Source organism: Haplochromis burtoni, unplaced genomic scaffold (genome assembly GCF_018398535.1).
Source record: "Haplochromis burtoni strain Fernald_Lab_line unplaced genomic scaffold, NCSU_Asbu1 Contig_449, whole genome shotgun sequence".
NCBI lineage: Eukaryota > Metazoa > Chordata > Actinopteri > Cichliformes > Cichlidae > Haplochromis > Haplochromis burtoni.
The window spans coordinates 193,896-211,744 of NW_024582810.1; the positions used below are offsets into that span (position 1 = coordinate 193,896).

The 17,849-nt window shown below is 39.2% G+C and overlaps 1 protein-coding gene across 1 annotated transcript in view; it reads right to left on the reverse strand.

Annotated features, from left to right (window-relative positions):
* Nucleotides 1-3,796: 3,796 nt before the first annotated feature.
* dcc (DCC netrin 1 receptor) overlaps nucleotides 3,797-17,849 on the reverse strand; it is a gene marked incomplete at its 5' end in the record, with an annotated part of 257,227 nt that continues 243,174 nt past the window's right edge. Inside the window, one exon of the mRNA XM_014341226.2 lies at nucleotides 3,797-13,622. Coding sequence (XP_014196712.2) covers nucleotides 13,533-13,622 — 90 coding nt within the window. The remainder of the gene's footprint in view (nucleotides 13,623-17,849) is intronic.

Consider the following 17,849-nt stretch of genomic DNA (forward strand, 5'->3'; position numbering starts at 1 on the left):
TTTGAAAGATTGTTTTCCCAACAAAATCAATTTTAAAAAAAAGGTGTTTCATAAAGATTTCTAAAAGTCACGTGTCCCATATGTAAGCTTTATTTTACATAAGTCAACCACTTCACTCAAGAGTGAGCAGTGCATCTTATTTAAAATGAATATTCAACTCACAGCACGTGTTGGTTTCTCCTGTCTTGAACTTAGCTTAGAACTCTATAATTTTCTTTTCTTTCTGAATCATCTAATCACTCAGACTGGACAGCAGTGGCCATCAGGCTGGCAGGCAGCAGATGGAGGCTCACATCTCAGCATGGAGGAAGGAGACAAGCTGTCAGACAGTTTATCCTGCAGTCCTGTCCTCAGCTAACAACCAGCTCACCACAGGCCTCCTTCATCCGCCTCGTCAGCCTGCAGACAGAAGCTGGCAGCTCGTCAGTCGACATGCAGAAGAGACAGTAGAACCAAACAGAATGCAGTAGAACTCTTCAAAAACCTCCTTTTGTGTTCTGTCCTAAAGTTCAGTATGTCCACACAGTTGAAATCTCCACAGCTCCACACAAATGGAGACATTTTTAGACGACACCTTTTCACCACAGAGCTCCATAATGGGTCAGATTGCAAATTCTGTTTCTGCTTTTGTTTTTCAGTAGGAGTCAGCAAACAACTTGTAGGTGGGTTACAGCTGCAGGTGGTTACAGATGCAGGTGGTTACAGCTGCAGCTGCAGGTATATATCTATATATATATATATGTATAAGGCAAAAATAGAGTTTTTACAATTCTCACAAGATTAAAAGTTAATATTTGGCATGGCCATTATTCTTTATCACATTCTGAGCTCTCTAAGGCAAGGGTTCTCAAAGTTTCTTTAAGTGCCCTTCAGGAAAGGTTTCCAGGCTTCTTGATGCACAATCAAAGCTCCTCTTTGAATGTTGGTCACCTTTTGTGCTCGTCAAGATGATTCCACACTGCTTTAATAATGTTAAAGCAGTGTGGGCTCTGGGCCCTATCCATGACTCACATGCCTGCACATTTTCTATCCAGGCATGCTTTTGCTACATTGACTGTGTGTTCAGGGTCATTGTCATATCGAAAAATTAAGCTATTGATAATCAGATTTGCATGGTGGATCAAAATCTGACAATATATTTCTGTCTTTATAATTCCAGCAATTTTGGCACAATCCCTAATACCACAGGCTAAATTGGAGCCAATGGTGATCATCTTAATCAATAGTTTTGTTATGTACATGTTAAAACGAATCAGTATCTGCACATTACAGAGCTCTTAGACTTGTTCCACTACAGATGCCCCAGATCCCTTCACTGACTCGTGAGTTCAGCACATTCAGACTTTCCTGTAATAATAATCAGTTTCTGTTCTAAACATGTAATATCAAATTACTTTTTAGCATAGCTAAGAGATGTTGATGTGTTTCTATACCCGTAGGTCCCTTGCCCCTGTACTGTATGATCTAGATATAGCTCTGATGTTACTTTGGGTTTGTCCATATTGAGTGAAAGATCAAGGTTTGAGATAAAAGAGTCCCTTCACTGCCATGCTTACGACATAGTCTAAATTAAAATAGACGATATGAGATTTTGTTTAAACTCTCTTAAAGCTATGTCAGGTTTACTACTGATAATATGTCTGATAACAGCTACACATTTCCTCATTGCCTTGATTTAGTGATTGAAAATCATAATGCAGTCTTGCCTTATGGTACATAATTGGCACGTTTGGCTGCTTCAGCTGTGCCAAAGACCCCTGGAGGAGTCTTTTTTGAACTCAGTTGTTTTACCCTTTTGAACTGTTTCCCTGTATGACATGCTGCACTGCTGAGCTTTTTAAAACCTAACCCTATAACACATTCTCATACCAGGGCGTCAGATACTGCCAAGTCTTTTAGTTGGTGTTAGTGCCTTCGTGCACCTTTTTATCCTCTTAAACTCCACATTAGAAGGGCAGCGTGTAGTAAGTCAGAAGTTTGTCAGTCAGGAAAATGTGGTTCGTAGTAGCAGACGGACTATCATGAGCAGGGAGCATTTCCCTGTGGCCTGATGGCTGTTTTGCCTATGTGAACTTTAGCAGTCCTATTATTGAAGGTATAGATGAGGTACTGAACACGTAACCAGTCAGTCACAACTGTTATCTATAAACTTTATGCTCTTGCCACAGACAAAAGGGTCAATGTGTATGCTTCTCTCTCTTGGTAAGGTACACAGTGTCTACTTGATTCTCTACACGTAATGTTACACAGGTCCTGGTGTAACAAGAGGTTAAGAAATGGTGGAGGAGAGAGGCAGACAATAAATAAGAGATGTGGCTAAATGCTGAAATGTCAGTTAATGAGGTCAATGTTTGTGTGTTTCTGATACTCTATCCCGATCTTTGACTATAAAAATAATCATTTGAAGCTTTGCACTCACTCACTGTATCTCATTGTCTTTTTAAAAGATGCAGGTTATTTTTTTTGTGTTTCAGCATCTGGTTGGGGTGTTCTCATAGCCCGAGCAGATTTTGATCACTCAGGTTCTCGGTTCTCCTGAGTGTGTTATTTGGATAACTTTCGTCTGTGATAAACATATAGTGGATGATTCTTCGCCTTAGAAGAATCACTATATTTACTATTAGTAGGAGTTAAAGTGGGCTAGAAGTGGCTTCAGAAGTGTGTTTCTGCACCTTCAGTTATTAAGCAACTAAATTTGATGGGCAGGATTAGTGCCTGTTACTTTTGGCTGAGTTAGTCTTGCGTGTGGTGCAGCCTGGTGCACCAGGCAATATTTGCTTAGTCATAAGAATTCCACAGTATCTCCACATATCCTTCTTTTTTCCCTTCTAATTCATATCTGTTCATGGTGCACATACAAATAAAGTTGGGGCACTGAAGCACCAACAAGAGTGGGCATAAACAGCTTAATGTTTTGTTGGAAAGAAATTTCAAATGTACCTTGTCAGATAGGACACAAACATCACCAAGTACAATTTCTGTTTCTGTGCAGTGTGTTGAAAATGTTCGAGCTAACATGTGATGCTCTAAGATGTCAATATAGCTCATTAAATGTGGTTATCTTAGTGGATTCAGTTGGCTAAAGCCACAAAGAGCAGTGGATATCACAGTAGCACCACAGATCAGCTGGTCACAGTCTGTATACAATAAAAAATATTTCAGACTTTTTAAAAAATTGTTATTTGGCTTATTTCTAAGTAATTCATTACCCCACACCCATTGTTAGGATTCCCCTTCATCCACATCACACTTTAACCTCTGATAATTAGTATTGAAGAAATTCAGTTAAATATGTTCATAATGTCTTAAAAAGAAATCTATTGTTTTTTTTTCCATCCATCCATCCATTCGCTTCCGCTTATCCTTTTCAGGGTCACGGGGGGCGCTGGAGCCTATCCCAGCTGTCTGTAGGGCGAGAGGCGGGGTACACCCTGGACAGGTCGCCAGTCTGTCGCAGGGCCAACACACAGGGACAGACAACCATTCACACTCACATTTACACCTAGTGGCAATTTGGATTATCCAATTAACCTATCCCCACAAGCTGCATGTCTTTGGACGGTGGGAGGAAGCCGGAGTACCCGGAGGGAACCCACGCAGACACGGGGAGAACATGCAAACTCCACACAGAAAGACCCCGGCCTGATGGTGGAATTGAACTCAGGACCTTCTTGCTGTGCGGCAACAGTGCTAACCACCGTGCCACCGTGCTGCCCTCTCTATTGTTTTTTTTGTGCATCATAATTCTGGTTGCAGACTCTGCGTCTGACCTCCATTTACTATTATTTTGAGTTTAATAAATTGGTCAAAAACAGACAACCGGCAGACTAACAGCACTTTTTTCAATACTAGACAGCCAATAATATCAAGTGAATAATATGAAGTAAATTCCTTAAACAGCCTTAAATAACACACAGGTTTAGCCTGAGTGGCCTGGCATGGAATCAAATTCACAGCCTGAATTACTGTTTCACTCGACCTCTGTTGGTTTGTGTCACATTTTAAGCTGTCTACTTTCCCTCTCACTCTGTGAATAAGTGTAGGAAAAGATCGAGGTTGGGATTAAAATACGTATCTTCACAACATTAATCCTGCATGCTGGGAAAAAAACAAAAAAGCTTAAATGTGATGCCAAAGGATGCTTTACGGGTACTAAAATGTGAAAACCGATAGTGAGAGACCTGACTTAGTGTTGCCGTAACTCTGTCACCACATCAACACACTGTAAGATGTCCTGGATCCCCTGGAGGATGCTCTGTAAGATGACAGCAGCAACAAAACACAGATTTTTCCGCCAGCTGAACCCAACAGGTTTTCCTCAGCATATTCCAGTTAAGGACAATTTCCTTTCTAACTATAGCCTGATGGATCATTCTGACACTAACTGTATAATGGGCTATGACAGACTCCCCTTGAGTCCTATGCAGCCTTTCCTCATGCATCAGGTTGAGTAAGGTGAAGTCTCACCCTGAAATTTTGTAGTTAATTTTGTTGTGACTCGGTTTTTAAGTCTCCGTAACATCTATTATACACACATTTGGTTGTGTGGTGAGTAATCGGGCACATTAACAGGGTGTTTGTTTTTGTATCAAAACTTTATTTATCAAACAAAAAGAATGCACCATTGAAATAACATTTCTATAAAAAAGGACCATGGGACTGTTCTACAGTGCATTACAAAACCAGCAATTGTATACAACATTGTGGATAGAAACTTCACTTTACTTTGTCTTCATCATCATCATCCACTTTTCCCCCTTCACTTAAATGAACAAAATGTACACTCTTAAATATTGCAGTCACTAAGCTAATTTGGTTATAATGAGTCTTGGACTTTTTTTTAAAGGATGAAGTTAAATGTATTTACTCTGAATCGTCCATCTGTCGGCTCCTCTGTCCAACAATGATGTTCTGGAAATGAAGTAATTGTCTGTGTGAGAGGAGATAAGGGTCATTTTAATTTGGTCCCTTTCGCCCTGAAGAGATGAGGTCCACATCATTCGGGTTTTTTTCTACTCTATTATTTTCTTTTTGTAAGCTTTTGGCCTCAAACTGTCTGCCATGGAGCTGACGGAGATGGTTTCACACGACACCAGACCTCTCTTAGTCACCACATCCCTGACCAACTTTATTTTTTCTATTATTTAACCCTCCCTTTTCTTATTTTATTTTTTTCACCGTGTAATTTGTCCCTTTTTTGATCCTCAATGGGTCCCACACAGGAGTGAAGCGCCCAAAGAAAGAAGTTAATGAAGTCGAGTTTCCCTTTGAAATGTGGGAGGTGAGCTGAGCCAGTTTCCACCTTATCAAGTCTGCTTGGTGTTTCTGAGTTTCACACAATTGACACTATACTAGTTCACAAGGAGCCTTCACTCGTACAGGACCTTCCCGGTGTGTTTCACAGGTTTTAGTCCATTAACTACAAAGAGCACTGGTTTTTCTTTCCTGCAGAGCATCAGCTTTTACTCTGATTTCCTGCCTTCCAGGCTGCCACTTAATGACACCTTTGTGAGCAAAGATATGCTGAAGTCATCCAGAAATGCAGCTGAAAGCATTTAGAACATTCTTTGTGGCGGTGCATTCAGAGACACTCAGACATATGAGAAGAAGTCATCATATTTGCCTTAATAGAGAGATGTAAAGTTTGACCAGTAGTGCTGGTCAGTATTCAATGATCTTTTATAGCTATAGTGAGGTATCAGTCTCCAGATGAGAAATCAGTAATCAGAGTAATCAACCAACCCAATGATACCTACTGGAAGAAGAAAAATACATTTAAAAATAAAGGGGATCTGAAAGTGTTCTACTATAATTGAAATAAGGAGTATGTAAAACACATATGGTGCTTTACTTGTCCTTAAATAATTATTCTTTTTATAATTTCATAATGATTCCATTTGAAACATTGGTATGTCTCTAACAATCAAATCTGAGTGAACACTTAACGTAACCCAACATCTGGTTTGTTTTTTGATATAGTCCGTTTTTTTAAAGAGAAAAATTGTCATTACAAGAATAAAAATGTGAGCACATGAAAAAAATCAGTTACTGAGGTGAAAGATTTTTATTCTATAGATGCCATTGTCAAATATATCATGTCTGAGTTTGTCCAAAGGCACCGTTTGTACTACTTTCAGACGATTAGTGTTGACTCAAGCACACCACAAAGTTAAGTCCTGCCCATGATAACTGCACTCTGCAAGCTGCTTTGCAACCCACCTACACTACAGCTTTAATCCATGCTGTATCTGGATTGACCAGTGTCATATCTGCTGTCGGTACCAGCTGCTCTGTTCTTGCTGCTGCTCAAGAATGGAGAGCTATACAACCAAATACAAATTACTCCATTTAGTAGTGAACACTTTCCTGCAGCTCAACTCAAGCTTCAGTTTTAATGTCATGATGAAACACACTTCACGTCAGCTCCACTCAGGTGCCTCTCTCTTTGCCCCAGATTTGGATTTCCTGGCTCCAGATAGTGGGCAAAGAATAAAACTTAAATGTGACCCTGCGGCGGGTCTGCTGTAACTATGAAGAAGAACTGCATAGATGCGATCGGAGCCCTGCCATCCAGATTTCGGACTGACAATAAACAGAAATCGGAGGTGACTGCATCTCCTTGGAACGAGGAATCACGGTGGCAAACAGAGTGCTTCGTCAAGGAATGTAAATAAGCAACAATATAAAAAAAAAATACTGAAACCTTTTAAGGCAGTAACCTAAAATAAGAAAAATAAAACACTGCTTCAGTCCTCTTTTTTTAATTTTTGTTCTTTGCTAATCTAAATGCACATTTGCAGAAATATCACATGGTTATAAATAATAGATTTAAAGAGCACTCGAAATAAAGTAATAATAGTAATAATATATTAAATTTGATTATAAAAAAGTTACTTCTACTCTAGTGGAACTGTACACTGTAAAAAAAAAAGGAGCTTTTTAAAAATGTAGTTCTGCTGCAGCAATGTTTTTCTCCACAGTAAAATACACACGAAGCAAAAACCCAACTTCTGGCTGTTAGGAGATGGGGTGAGGGTGGGGTCAGACTCTTGAAGAAGAAAAGGTCCTTTTCAGTCCTTAGTCTCCTTTTTAGATTCCTGTGCACTGTTTAATTCACACTTGAAGAAGTGAAACTGGGCATTTTGTGTTGCACTGAATGATAAAATAAGATGATGACGTTGAGATGATGGTGATTCTGTGGCTGTTCCAGCATCAGATGAAGAAACTCTATTTCATAAAGCAATATTTTGCGATCTTTTTGCGCATTGACAGTAAATCACATGGTTTAGCTTTACATTTCACATTCAGATAAATTTATGTCCCCTTTAAGTAGATGTTTATTCTAACTGCCACAAATAAAAGCTTGCTCTTAACATGTTGACCACACAGTCACAGTGTCTGCATCATTTAATCTCTCTCAATATTCTTGCCTGTCAACAAGTCCTCTAACCTAAATAACAATGTTGATACATTTGAAATATAACCGGAACATAAAAAACAGATTTTTTAAAACCTATGTTTGGTTGGCTTTAGAGATAAAAATAAACTTTAGGAAGAGATTTAGCTTAAAATAGCGCTAAAGCAGCCTGGCATCAGAAAGAATTGCCACTTGTCCCCATCCACAGTCTGACAATGCCTCCACTCTAGCTGATATTTGCAGGAGGGGAGCTTCAATTGTCTGTAGTCAAATACTAGAGGCCAACCTATCTGCCTCAATCTAATGTAATTTTAGGTCCACCTTGATGTGTAGACATGCTGACATTTTGGTCCCCCTGAATAATATTGATGTATTTTCTATATATGGATCAGAGTCCTACAGTCATGGCCAAAGATTTTGGTCATGACTGTATAGTCAATTCTCAAAGAGCTGATTTCACACTAGAAATCAACAGAAACCAGGCAAACAAAGTAAAAAAAAAGTTGTAAAGTAAAATAAGTCTAAAATCTGAAAAATGAAAAAACAGGTAGAGTACAGGACGGTCCTACAGCTGTTACATGCCGATAACGTAAATTAAACTAATTTCCTTGCAAGTATTGGGAGAATACAGGCAGAATTTCTCCCCCAAGTTTCTTAGTTCCTATAACTAAAGGTCAGCCAATACAGGTAATTTGTCAGGTATTAAGGCAAACATCACTGCACAGCAAAGGCCGTGGATCTTAAAGTTTGGTTACTGAAGGGGAAAAAATCTCTGAATAAGCAAAAAAAAAAAAAGAAAAAAGAAAAATCAGCTCATTTAATTCTTCTTTTAGAAATCTGGCCATTACACTGTTCTAAGTTAAGTAGGCGGATTTCCATAAAATGATCTTTGTTGCTGAAATAAAAGAACATTTAGGTTGAGTCTGAGAGGAAATGGTTTGTTTTGATGAACGCTTTCTGCATTATGAGTCACCGAGTGAGCCATTTGGGGGTACAGCATCTTGCACTGGAACATTTTGATAGACACGTTTGCCGTTCTGTGGATCCAAGCTTTGATATTTCAAGTACAGGACGATCCCTGCCATCACTGGATGTAGTACATCTGATGTGTCTGTGTTTCCCGGCAGGTGCTGAAAGGCTGCATCTGCGCTGCCAAAGTAAAAAAACAAACAAAAACAACTTTTCTTTTTTAGTTTCTCCCTTTAAAGGGACACGGGGCTTTTGGGATAAGTCCTCAGCAGAACAGCCCCGTCTCATCTGGTCCCCGTGTGTCGACTTTACAGGAGGAACAAATTAACATAACACAGAGCCCATTTTAACATTTCACAAAGACTTCAAATAAAGTGACTAAATATGGAGAAAGAAAAATAACACTGAAGCGAAAAGTATAGCTACAGAGAATGTCTTATTTATCTCAACGATGACAAAAACTCATGAAGGCGAATGACTGAGGATAAAAAAGTTAGGTGTTCTCTTTAAAGAACATTTCAAGTCACATCATTGGTATAAAGTCGGATTTTTGACAGCTGAGGGGAAAAACACCTATTTAAAGGTTTAATCAGCTGCTTATCCGTGCTACTTTGAAGTGTTTTATCTGAGTCCAACTGATTTCTCCTTCTAAGAGTTACCAAATGTCCTATGTAAACGCTACAGAGTGTACAGGTGTTTCATGAATTAGTTCGTGCCTAAAAACGTTCAAAGGTTTCAGCCCAACTGATTATTTCCGAGATCCTGCATCAGTTTTTAGACTGATTTCCTTCCTTCCAGGCATCCATTGGTTTCAGCTCAAGTTTATGAATTTCAAATAGTAGAGACTTCAAAGTGGAGGGGCTTTTGTAGGCCTGATACCTTGTGCATAAAGTATAGCAGGGCATCAGACAGACATCTGGAGACAAACCCATCATTATGTAACTGAAGTATTCCTGATCAGATTAGTCAAAATATAATTTGAGCAAGCACTTTGACCTGATTTGGACTTATCAGTGGTCTACGAATTGAAAATATACAAAACTAATGGCAGTTGGAAACCAAAGAGTAGACATAAAAGATGGATGTTTCTTATAGGTTGAAAAGTGAAAACTAAGTGCCTTAAACCTGCTTTTTTTTTGTTCTAATGGCCATCAAACTCTGACCTCTGCCCAACTTCGCACTTGAAAACCTCAGTAAACGCTTTTCTAAAGAGGTTTTGAAATCAGCCACTAGTTTTGTATTTTGTTTTATATAGCTTGGTGTTGATTTTGTAAGTTTGGGTCCAATTCAGTGTAAATAGACATGCTGTAGGTAGTGGCGAATCCCTACTGCTCCTTGTTTTCAAAAACTGAGATCACAGTAGCTTAAGTGATGAGCGTGATGACTTAAAACGAGAGACAACTTCAGTGTCTATCTTTTGCATGTGGTCTATTACGGAAACAGCTGAAATTACAAGCCATTTCTAGGAAACTCAGAAGAAACAGTTATGAAATACAGATCAATTCTGCAACACTGACTAAAATAAAGTTGCTCAAATGCAAAGTGTGATGGCTGGCTGATGGATCCACCAGTTTAAAGACTCCTAGTACTGCTCAACTTAATTATTTTTTTACTTTTTGATTTAAGAGCTGTTCTGTAAGTTGACTTAAAGTAACCTGTGCAGTTGCTTCCATTTCCACTGACACATCATCTGAGTCACTGGATCAAAACCTGACAAGTTGGCAGTGATACGAAGGTCTGGAAACAATGTGTGCAAGCTGACTTTCAGAAATGAAACAAACAAACGTCTGCCAGAAAGGTCCAGCTGGATGGATGATAATTGGAAAAGAAGATGTGATTGACATTTAATGGGCTAAAATGTGCAAATTCACCAGTAAGAGCAGTTAACTTTAATCATTCCTTCTTTTCTTTCCTTTTTGAAATGCCTTGTGTCAACAGGCCATTCGATTCAGAATTTATTGTTGAATCTGATTTTCTTATTTTTTTATAATCAAATTTTAGTCTGACCCCACAGCACAGGATTGTTCCGTCTCTACAAAGCTCTGCTCTGCAGAGAGGAGGGGAGGGGAGGAAGAGCAGAGTGAAACGGGGATTTTTCTCCGAGAACAGGCTGATGAGTTTGATCCCCTCACCGCCTGCCTGCCAGCGTTCGCTCGCTTTTCATACCCGCGCTCGCACTACTGAGATGTTACCTTTCCATCCCTTCCGTGCCCGGGACTTTTCTCCGCCGGCGTAACGGCCCAGCGAGCGTGAGCTTGAATCATAATATTTGAAACTACGTTATAATGAATTCACGGGCTCATTCCTCTGTGCCCTAACTCGCACATACAAACCACCCCTGAATATCAATTCATGGCTCTGCCTCTCTCTGTCTCCCTCAGGCTTTTTCCTTTTATCACAGAAAGATAAAGGTCTGTAAATTACAATATGGAGACTGGGGTGATGGAGTCAAATACAGAGCATACTGATTGCCTGTTTTTTTTTCTCCCTACTGATTAATGAATCATTAGTCATTTTGAATTCCTGGTTTTCTGCAGGCAGACAAAATGACTATCCTTACCAGTCGTTTAGCCAGGTGGTCAAATGTGACTGTTACAGGTGGTGTAGTTCCACATACTTCCAATTATGTTGCAAGAATGAGGGGGTGATATTTAGAAAAACAGATTGCTGCAGCAGCAAAGAAAGAAGTGAGACCTTCACAAAAACTCCAGTGTAGATCAATTTGTTAGGATTTTTTTTTTTACAGTGTACACCTTCTTCACTGTCCTAATGCCGCTTTTCACAAATATGATTTCTCTTTCAGAAAGAGAAACAAAAACATCCCCACCCATCTCATCACCATCAAATTTTCAAAATCAGGTTCTCTGGCCTGCTGTCAATGCAAATGCAGTTGTTTTAAAGAACAGGGAGGTACATATGCTTTGCACTGATGCTACAGAGGACACCTTGAATGCAGTTGCTTCAGGTTTAAATTCCCTCTTTGCAATTTGTTTCCTCAGTCAACCTTTTCTTAAACGGCTTCTATTAAAACTACAAATGGCACAAAAGGGCTTCTTTATACCAGTTAACAAAGAATTTTTGAATTAAACTAAATGTCTGACATGTTCAAAGGCTGGAGGTTATCATATTTCACTGTGGTTAAAGTAGCTCTCTGCAGAAATGTGGTTAAAAAAACCTGACTTAAAAAAAACTCAGCTCTGACAGGACATCAAATGTAAAAATATACTTTGTGGATTATGCATTATTTGTGTTGATCTTTTTGTCACATTTTCTCTTATCGTTTTTTGTATAAAAACAGAACCACCTGAAGAAAACTCAAAGTGAAGCTGACGGTTTTGCCATTGTTCCAGGTGGTTGATCAAGGTCGGCAGAGGTACACTCGTGTTTGTCTCATGAAAAATAAATATGGATTCATCAAAAGCAAGCCCAGATACAGCACACTCACATCCAGCCAGACACTGTAAAATGGCACAGTGAAAAAATAAACCATGACAGAGATCTGTCTCATCAGTCGTCATCAGTGGCTGCCCCATCATCTCCAACCCCAATAAAAACATTAATAATAAAGGTAACATCAAATCTCTTTTTCTTCCATTTTTGACAAGAGCAACACAGCGCCCTGCTGTGGTTGCTTTGAAGCTAATTATGCATACAACTTAAAGACAGAAAAGAAAATTATTGTTTTGTGATCTCAGAGTCAAAACTGTTGTCTTATGATTATGACTTAATTACCCTTTTCTCGATTTTGGTAGTGCTTATTATGTTTTTCATAGAATAACCATGATTCAGTGAGTGTCCTACAAAATGTATCTTTGGTGAACACGTGAACTAGTGTCCCAAAGACCAACAACACTGATATTCACAGACTGTAACCCTTCTTTAGTCCTCCAGACAACAGGGGGGCGATGCTGCACTTTGCGACTAACATGTTTAGAGTGACTGAACATACGTTTGACATGAACAATTGCTGTATTCCAACCGGAGACATTTCTTTGTTCCACAATGGAATTGATCATCTCAAACCAGCTCCACCTTGTTCCTCAAATCTTATCTTTTTCACCCACTTCAAGTCCATTTTTAGGCCAGACTTGAACAACTAGCAAAAAAAAGTTACAGTAAGCTTTCAGAGATGAGAATTTGGCAACGACACAAGTCCTTGTGGGTAAATACTGGACATTTTCTGCGTTAGGGAGAGTAAAGGCTTGGTCAGGAGCAGCAACCAACTGTGGGAGTCTAAAGAGGTTTTTATACAGTCCTGTAAGAAAAAGTTAGTAGAATCCAGATCCAGATGATTCAGACCGGACTTTACAATTTTAATCTCAAGATCCAGAACGTGGAAGGGTATCTTGGGCTTGGGTGATGTGTGTTTCAGTCAAATCATACTGTTTTGTGTAAGACAGAAAAAGATAAACGATGAGAAAAAATGTCGTAGTGAATCACCTCGCTCTGTTATAACAGACAACCTTGAATCCACATGAAAAAAAAAAGTTTTGTTGAAACTTTGGTGGCTGAGGATGTATTTTCCATTTCTCACTTAGGTTTGTGTTGCATTTTCAAACCAAATGCAGATCCCGTAAATGCGCAAAGTTGGAATACCCAAAGAAAAAGAAAAGACAAAACGGAGTGGCGATAATGAAAAATAAGTGAGGTACAGTCACAGTAACTGAGTTGAAGATAACTCAGCGGAGAAGGATGCTAATAAATATCACAAATAAGAGAAACAGGAGGGATCTTGTAATTTTGTCTTCTTTTTTTGTGATAATCCTTTCCCCCTGTTTCATTAAGTCGAGGCGCTAGGCATTGGGTTTTTTTAGTTTTGTGTTTGAGGTTGAGGGGTCTAAAGGGGTTTCAGTTTAAACTCCTAAAGACGCCCCTCAACACTGGTCCTGTTCTTGATGCTGTGTGCTGTAGTGTTTATCCTCTTTTGAATTTCCTTTTTCCAATCCCGGTCCCAGTGGATAGTAGCCAAGACCAGTAGAAACCAAACAGACTTAACCCAGCACAAACGGAGATCTGATTCCACAGAGGCATCTTTAAACCCAGATTGACCTGTTGGTGCCTTGAAAGACCAGACAACAGGTGACATCGAGGCTTGAAGAAGGGTTCCAGACTAGGCCGTGATTCAGGGCCGGGCCGGGCTCAGATGTTAGAAGGCGGAGCCTGTTATGGCATTGAGTTGCTGCATCAGCCCTTCTAGACTGGCCATCTGCTCTGACAGGTCATCTTGCTCATAAATCTGAAATATAAAGAAATAAAACAGAGTTTAATAGCTTTATAAAATCATGGACCATTGTGTGTCCAAACAACATACAGTAGATACAGTTTAAAGAAAAGCTATCAAGCTATAATTGTGAACCAACCGATCCACCACTGAGGGTAAGTATGCATGAGGCAGATTCAAACATATGTATTTCAGGCTTGAGGCTACACCAAAGCCCCCCCAGGATCGATCCGCTGTATTTTTCTCTCAAACTAGTTCCAAAATAACTAAGGATGGATATCTGCATTGTTGCTCAGGTGCTTGTTAGCACTGACCACAAGCTTGTGTATGAAAGCCGTTCAGTAGTCATGTTGTGACGAGTTCAGATATCAGTTTGATCATACCACCAAATTCTACTGAAATATTTTGTAGACATGTGCTTCTTCGTTGGTAGTGTGACCAAATCAGTCCTGGCTTCTGCACTTCATGTTCTCATAAACAAACATCCTAATGATCATCGCCTGCCAACAGACCAGAAAACAGTTAGGCTTTAGTTAATTACCCAAAGATCAAAACTTAACCTCCTACAATCCAAAGCAGCTACCAACTCTACTGAAAGTTATGCAGCTTTTTACAAAAATGCTGCTTTCCAGTTTCAGCAAACTTGATTTAAAAAATGCTTAATAATGAAGATAGTATTTGGGTGATAAATAATGGACTTTATTTTTTGCTCTGTTACAAATATGTATTTTTTAACAGTATGTCAGTGACTGAGTACACTTCAGTTTGGTGTTAGTTTCTTGCATACATGCAATTTGCATGCAATGTGCTCACAAATGCTTGTAAAAATGGCTGAACTACTCCTGAGCCACACTTTGGTAGCACCAGTGTGATTGTCACTTCAGCTGACAGCACTGTTAGCAGCCGTGGAAGCAAGACATTCTGTGGGGCGTTATGGGTTTTATTACAAAACTATGTCCTGAAAGCACACTCTTCATGGGGAGGCTGAATATGGGCTACAGACTGACAACTCAGCACTAGTTATGTAAAACCCAAACATGTGAAAATCATCCACTTGTCAACCAATTTTCTTGTGGATGTAACCACTTTCTTGAACTGCCAGCCGTATTACGGCTTAATTTAGCTCCAAAACCTAATATTGTAAATCCATCAGTTTACTAAGACAACAAACAAGAGGTCAGCTTATTTGGACCTTTTCTCTGAGAACAGGAATGCTACGCATTTAGGCTGTGAAAGGACATAAATCACACCTTTTTCACTGCTGAAAACCATTTCCCCAGCCATACCTTTAAGAGGCTTAATGTGTTTCTTCTGCACTCTTTGATGCATTCATTCATTTTTGTTCGAGCCAACTTGCACAGTGTCGTAAGTGGCTGCAAATACCTAATCTATCACAGTGAACCTCGTGTCTGATTTGGTTTCTGTCAAGAGTTCAGTTATTGTTGCCTGGCAGTGCAGTGCAAACTTTTCAATATGCACTTATAACTGAATAAAATAAAAGGTGACTCCGCGTTGACTGTGATGGATTATCTATCAGCAGCAGGTTTCAAGTCTCTGCAGTCTGACTGATGTGGAACCAATGACTGCCTGAGGGAGGGAAATCAGAGTAAAAAGTTGGACAGCGATCAACAGGAATTCAAAGTTCACAGGATTTCTAGTTAATGGGCTTAATCAAGAATAAAACCAGCAATAATGAGCTTAGCTAACAGTTCTCCCCCGAGACGACTGCATCAAATGTGTTAGAGTTGTTGCTGTCACTGGTCTGCAAGTGTTTCCAAGGATGCGGGACACTTATAGAGTGAATGGCTTCACTTAAATATCCTGCAAATGTGTGATCACTGTGTAATGGCCTGTTCTGTCCGACTATACAAACTGTCACCTCTCAGTGTGCCAACTTAAGTGCCTTCATCTGTGTGCGTGTGTGACAGTCAAGTGCTCGTCTCTCACAGACACACATTCTCGGCGTGTTATATTGAGCGTGGCCTTCATGCAGAGTTTGTCCTTGCAGCTGAAAGAAAAAAAAAATTCAATATTCTCCTCAGTGTGCTGTGGAAAACCGATAAAGGCCCTGTGGAGATATTTCTCACACTTTAATCGAAAAATGTTGTCAATGTACAAGACCCTCAATTTATATACTTGTAAAGAATTAGTGTTGTACACAGTCAGTCCTTCATTATACGGCAGCGACTCTATATAAATATGACTGCAGAACTCCAGTGCATATGCTTGGCTTTCTGAATTGACCCCCTTAAGCCACATACAAGTAGTCAATGTAATCTTTAGCAAACTGCAGATGGACAACAGATTTCTTTGTCTCCTTCCAGCCCTGTGATGCACACCATTGTTGTGCATTCTGTTCCCCTGACAGGGGAATCATTGACGTTAATATCAGCCTCTGTGTTATAGAGAACTTTAGTTTCTTAGAAACTTTTGGGGTTCCTTTGTGACCTTGCAGATCCTCCTGTGGAGCGCAACAATGCTCTTGAAAATCCTTCAGCTGCACACAGTCAGTCTGTCAGTGGACTGCTGGGTCGAAAATCTTCAAGGACGGTTTAAAAATCCTTCACAGCCAAAAAAAACCCAACAACCACTCTTTTTATTAGGTATTCAAAAATTGTCGTTGCCTGTGCCATCATGCGCTTGTTCACACACATTTTGAAAGATATCAGATCAGGTAATCATCCCCTTAACTGCTAACATGCGACTATACTGTCATCTTCCAATTTACTGTTAATTCTAATTCTGTACAATATTGGAGAAATGACCAGGTCTGCTTAACAGAGGTGGTGTCCATCAACTTTGTGGGCTTGTGTTCGGTCATATTGATGCAGAATCTGAAAGCTTTCTCAAATATTTTTATACAACATTTATTAGATTAATAACACATATGACACACCAAAGCTTCGAAAGCAGCCATATTGTGTGAAAAAATTGTACAATCACTTTAAATCTACTCATTAAGGTGAACACTTAAATTTTGAGATAGTTCTTACTGACGAAAAATAACAAGTTTGATTTGTGTGTTGACACACACAAAAAAGTGGTTTACTTACAAGCACAATAAAATAATAAAGAAAACTTTGGGTTACACCGTTATTGATAGTAATGCTTTAATATGAGTTATATTTAATATGCTAACTTATACTTTTGTGCTCATGTTTTGGTTTAAAAGTCAGATTATCCCCTGATTTCCTCTAACCACGAGCCATGTGCAACCCTGATGATGCTAATCTGGATGTTTGGCACCGTAATGTAAAAATATAAACATGATGGCAATGATTTTTTGTAAAATGTAAAATATTAGTCTTTGTGGGCAATATTTAAAAATACAGATTAAGTTAAAAAAAAATTTTTTAATTATTATTGCTATCCTGTTTTGAGGGGGGAATCAATCCTGCTGGTCTACAGTTAAACATCTCTCATGAGTTTCGTTCAGTTAAAGCTTTTAACCTGAACAGATGGATCATGTTGGGTCAGCTTTCGACTGGTTTTCTGCCTCGGGACAAGTTAACACCCCCTCCAGTCATATATAGATTTTTTTATACCGCCCCCATTTAAAACATCAACAGCAGTAAAGAAATATCAACCAGCAGCAGCAGCAGCAGTCTGTATACCAGTTACCACCTAACTGACAGTCCTGTGACATCAGAATGTCAGAGTTTTCAAAGCATAGAGAATTCGATTTACACTGAAAGCTGCAGTAATGTTTATTTTTTTAATAAACTGAAATAATTTAAGGTATCATTGCATAATATCTCATATCCTTTATTTTATCTTTCATTAGTTGCATTCTGAGAAGGGGAAAGTTGGTCAAGCAAACATCCCTTGAAAAAACTTTCGATGCCAACGACTGATGCAGTTACATCATACACACTACTGAAATGTAAGTAACTTGTTAGTAAATGTGATTGGATTAGTTTTACTTAAAAGATGCATCATATTCACAGATTTCACTTCTTTACAAATTATTACTGTGTAGTATTAGCTGCAGTGCCAAACGTGTAAAGAATCTTGCTTCTCAGTTAGTGAAGTGAAATGTCATTGTACATTTGTTCCTACACAGCTCACAGCTTCCTTTGAGTAGTAAATACATCACTTTTGTATTTGCCTAGTTACCTAGGCAACTGGAACCTGCAATATCTGCTAGTGACCACCTGTCAGATTAAAAGTAATGCAGGGCAAGTGGATTGCAACCCTTCAGGGAGCTGCTGGGCAACTGGAATACATCCACTGATGGTTAAA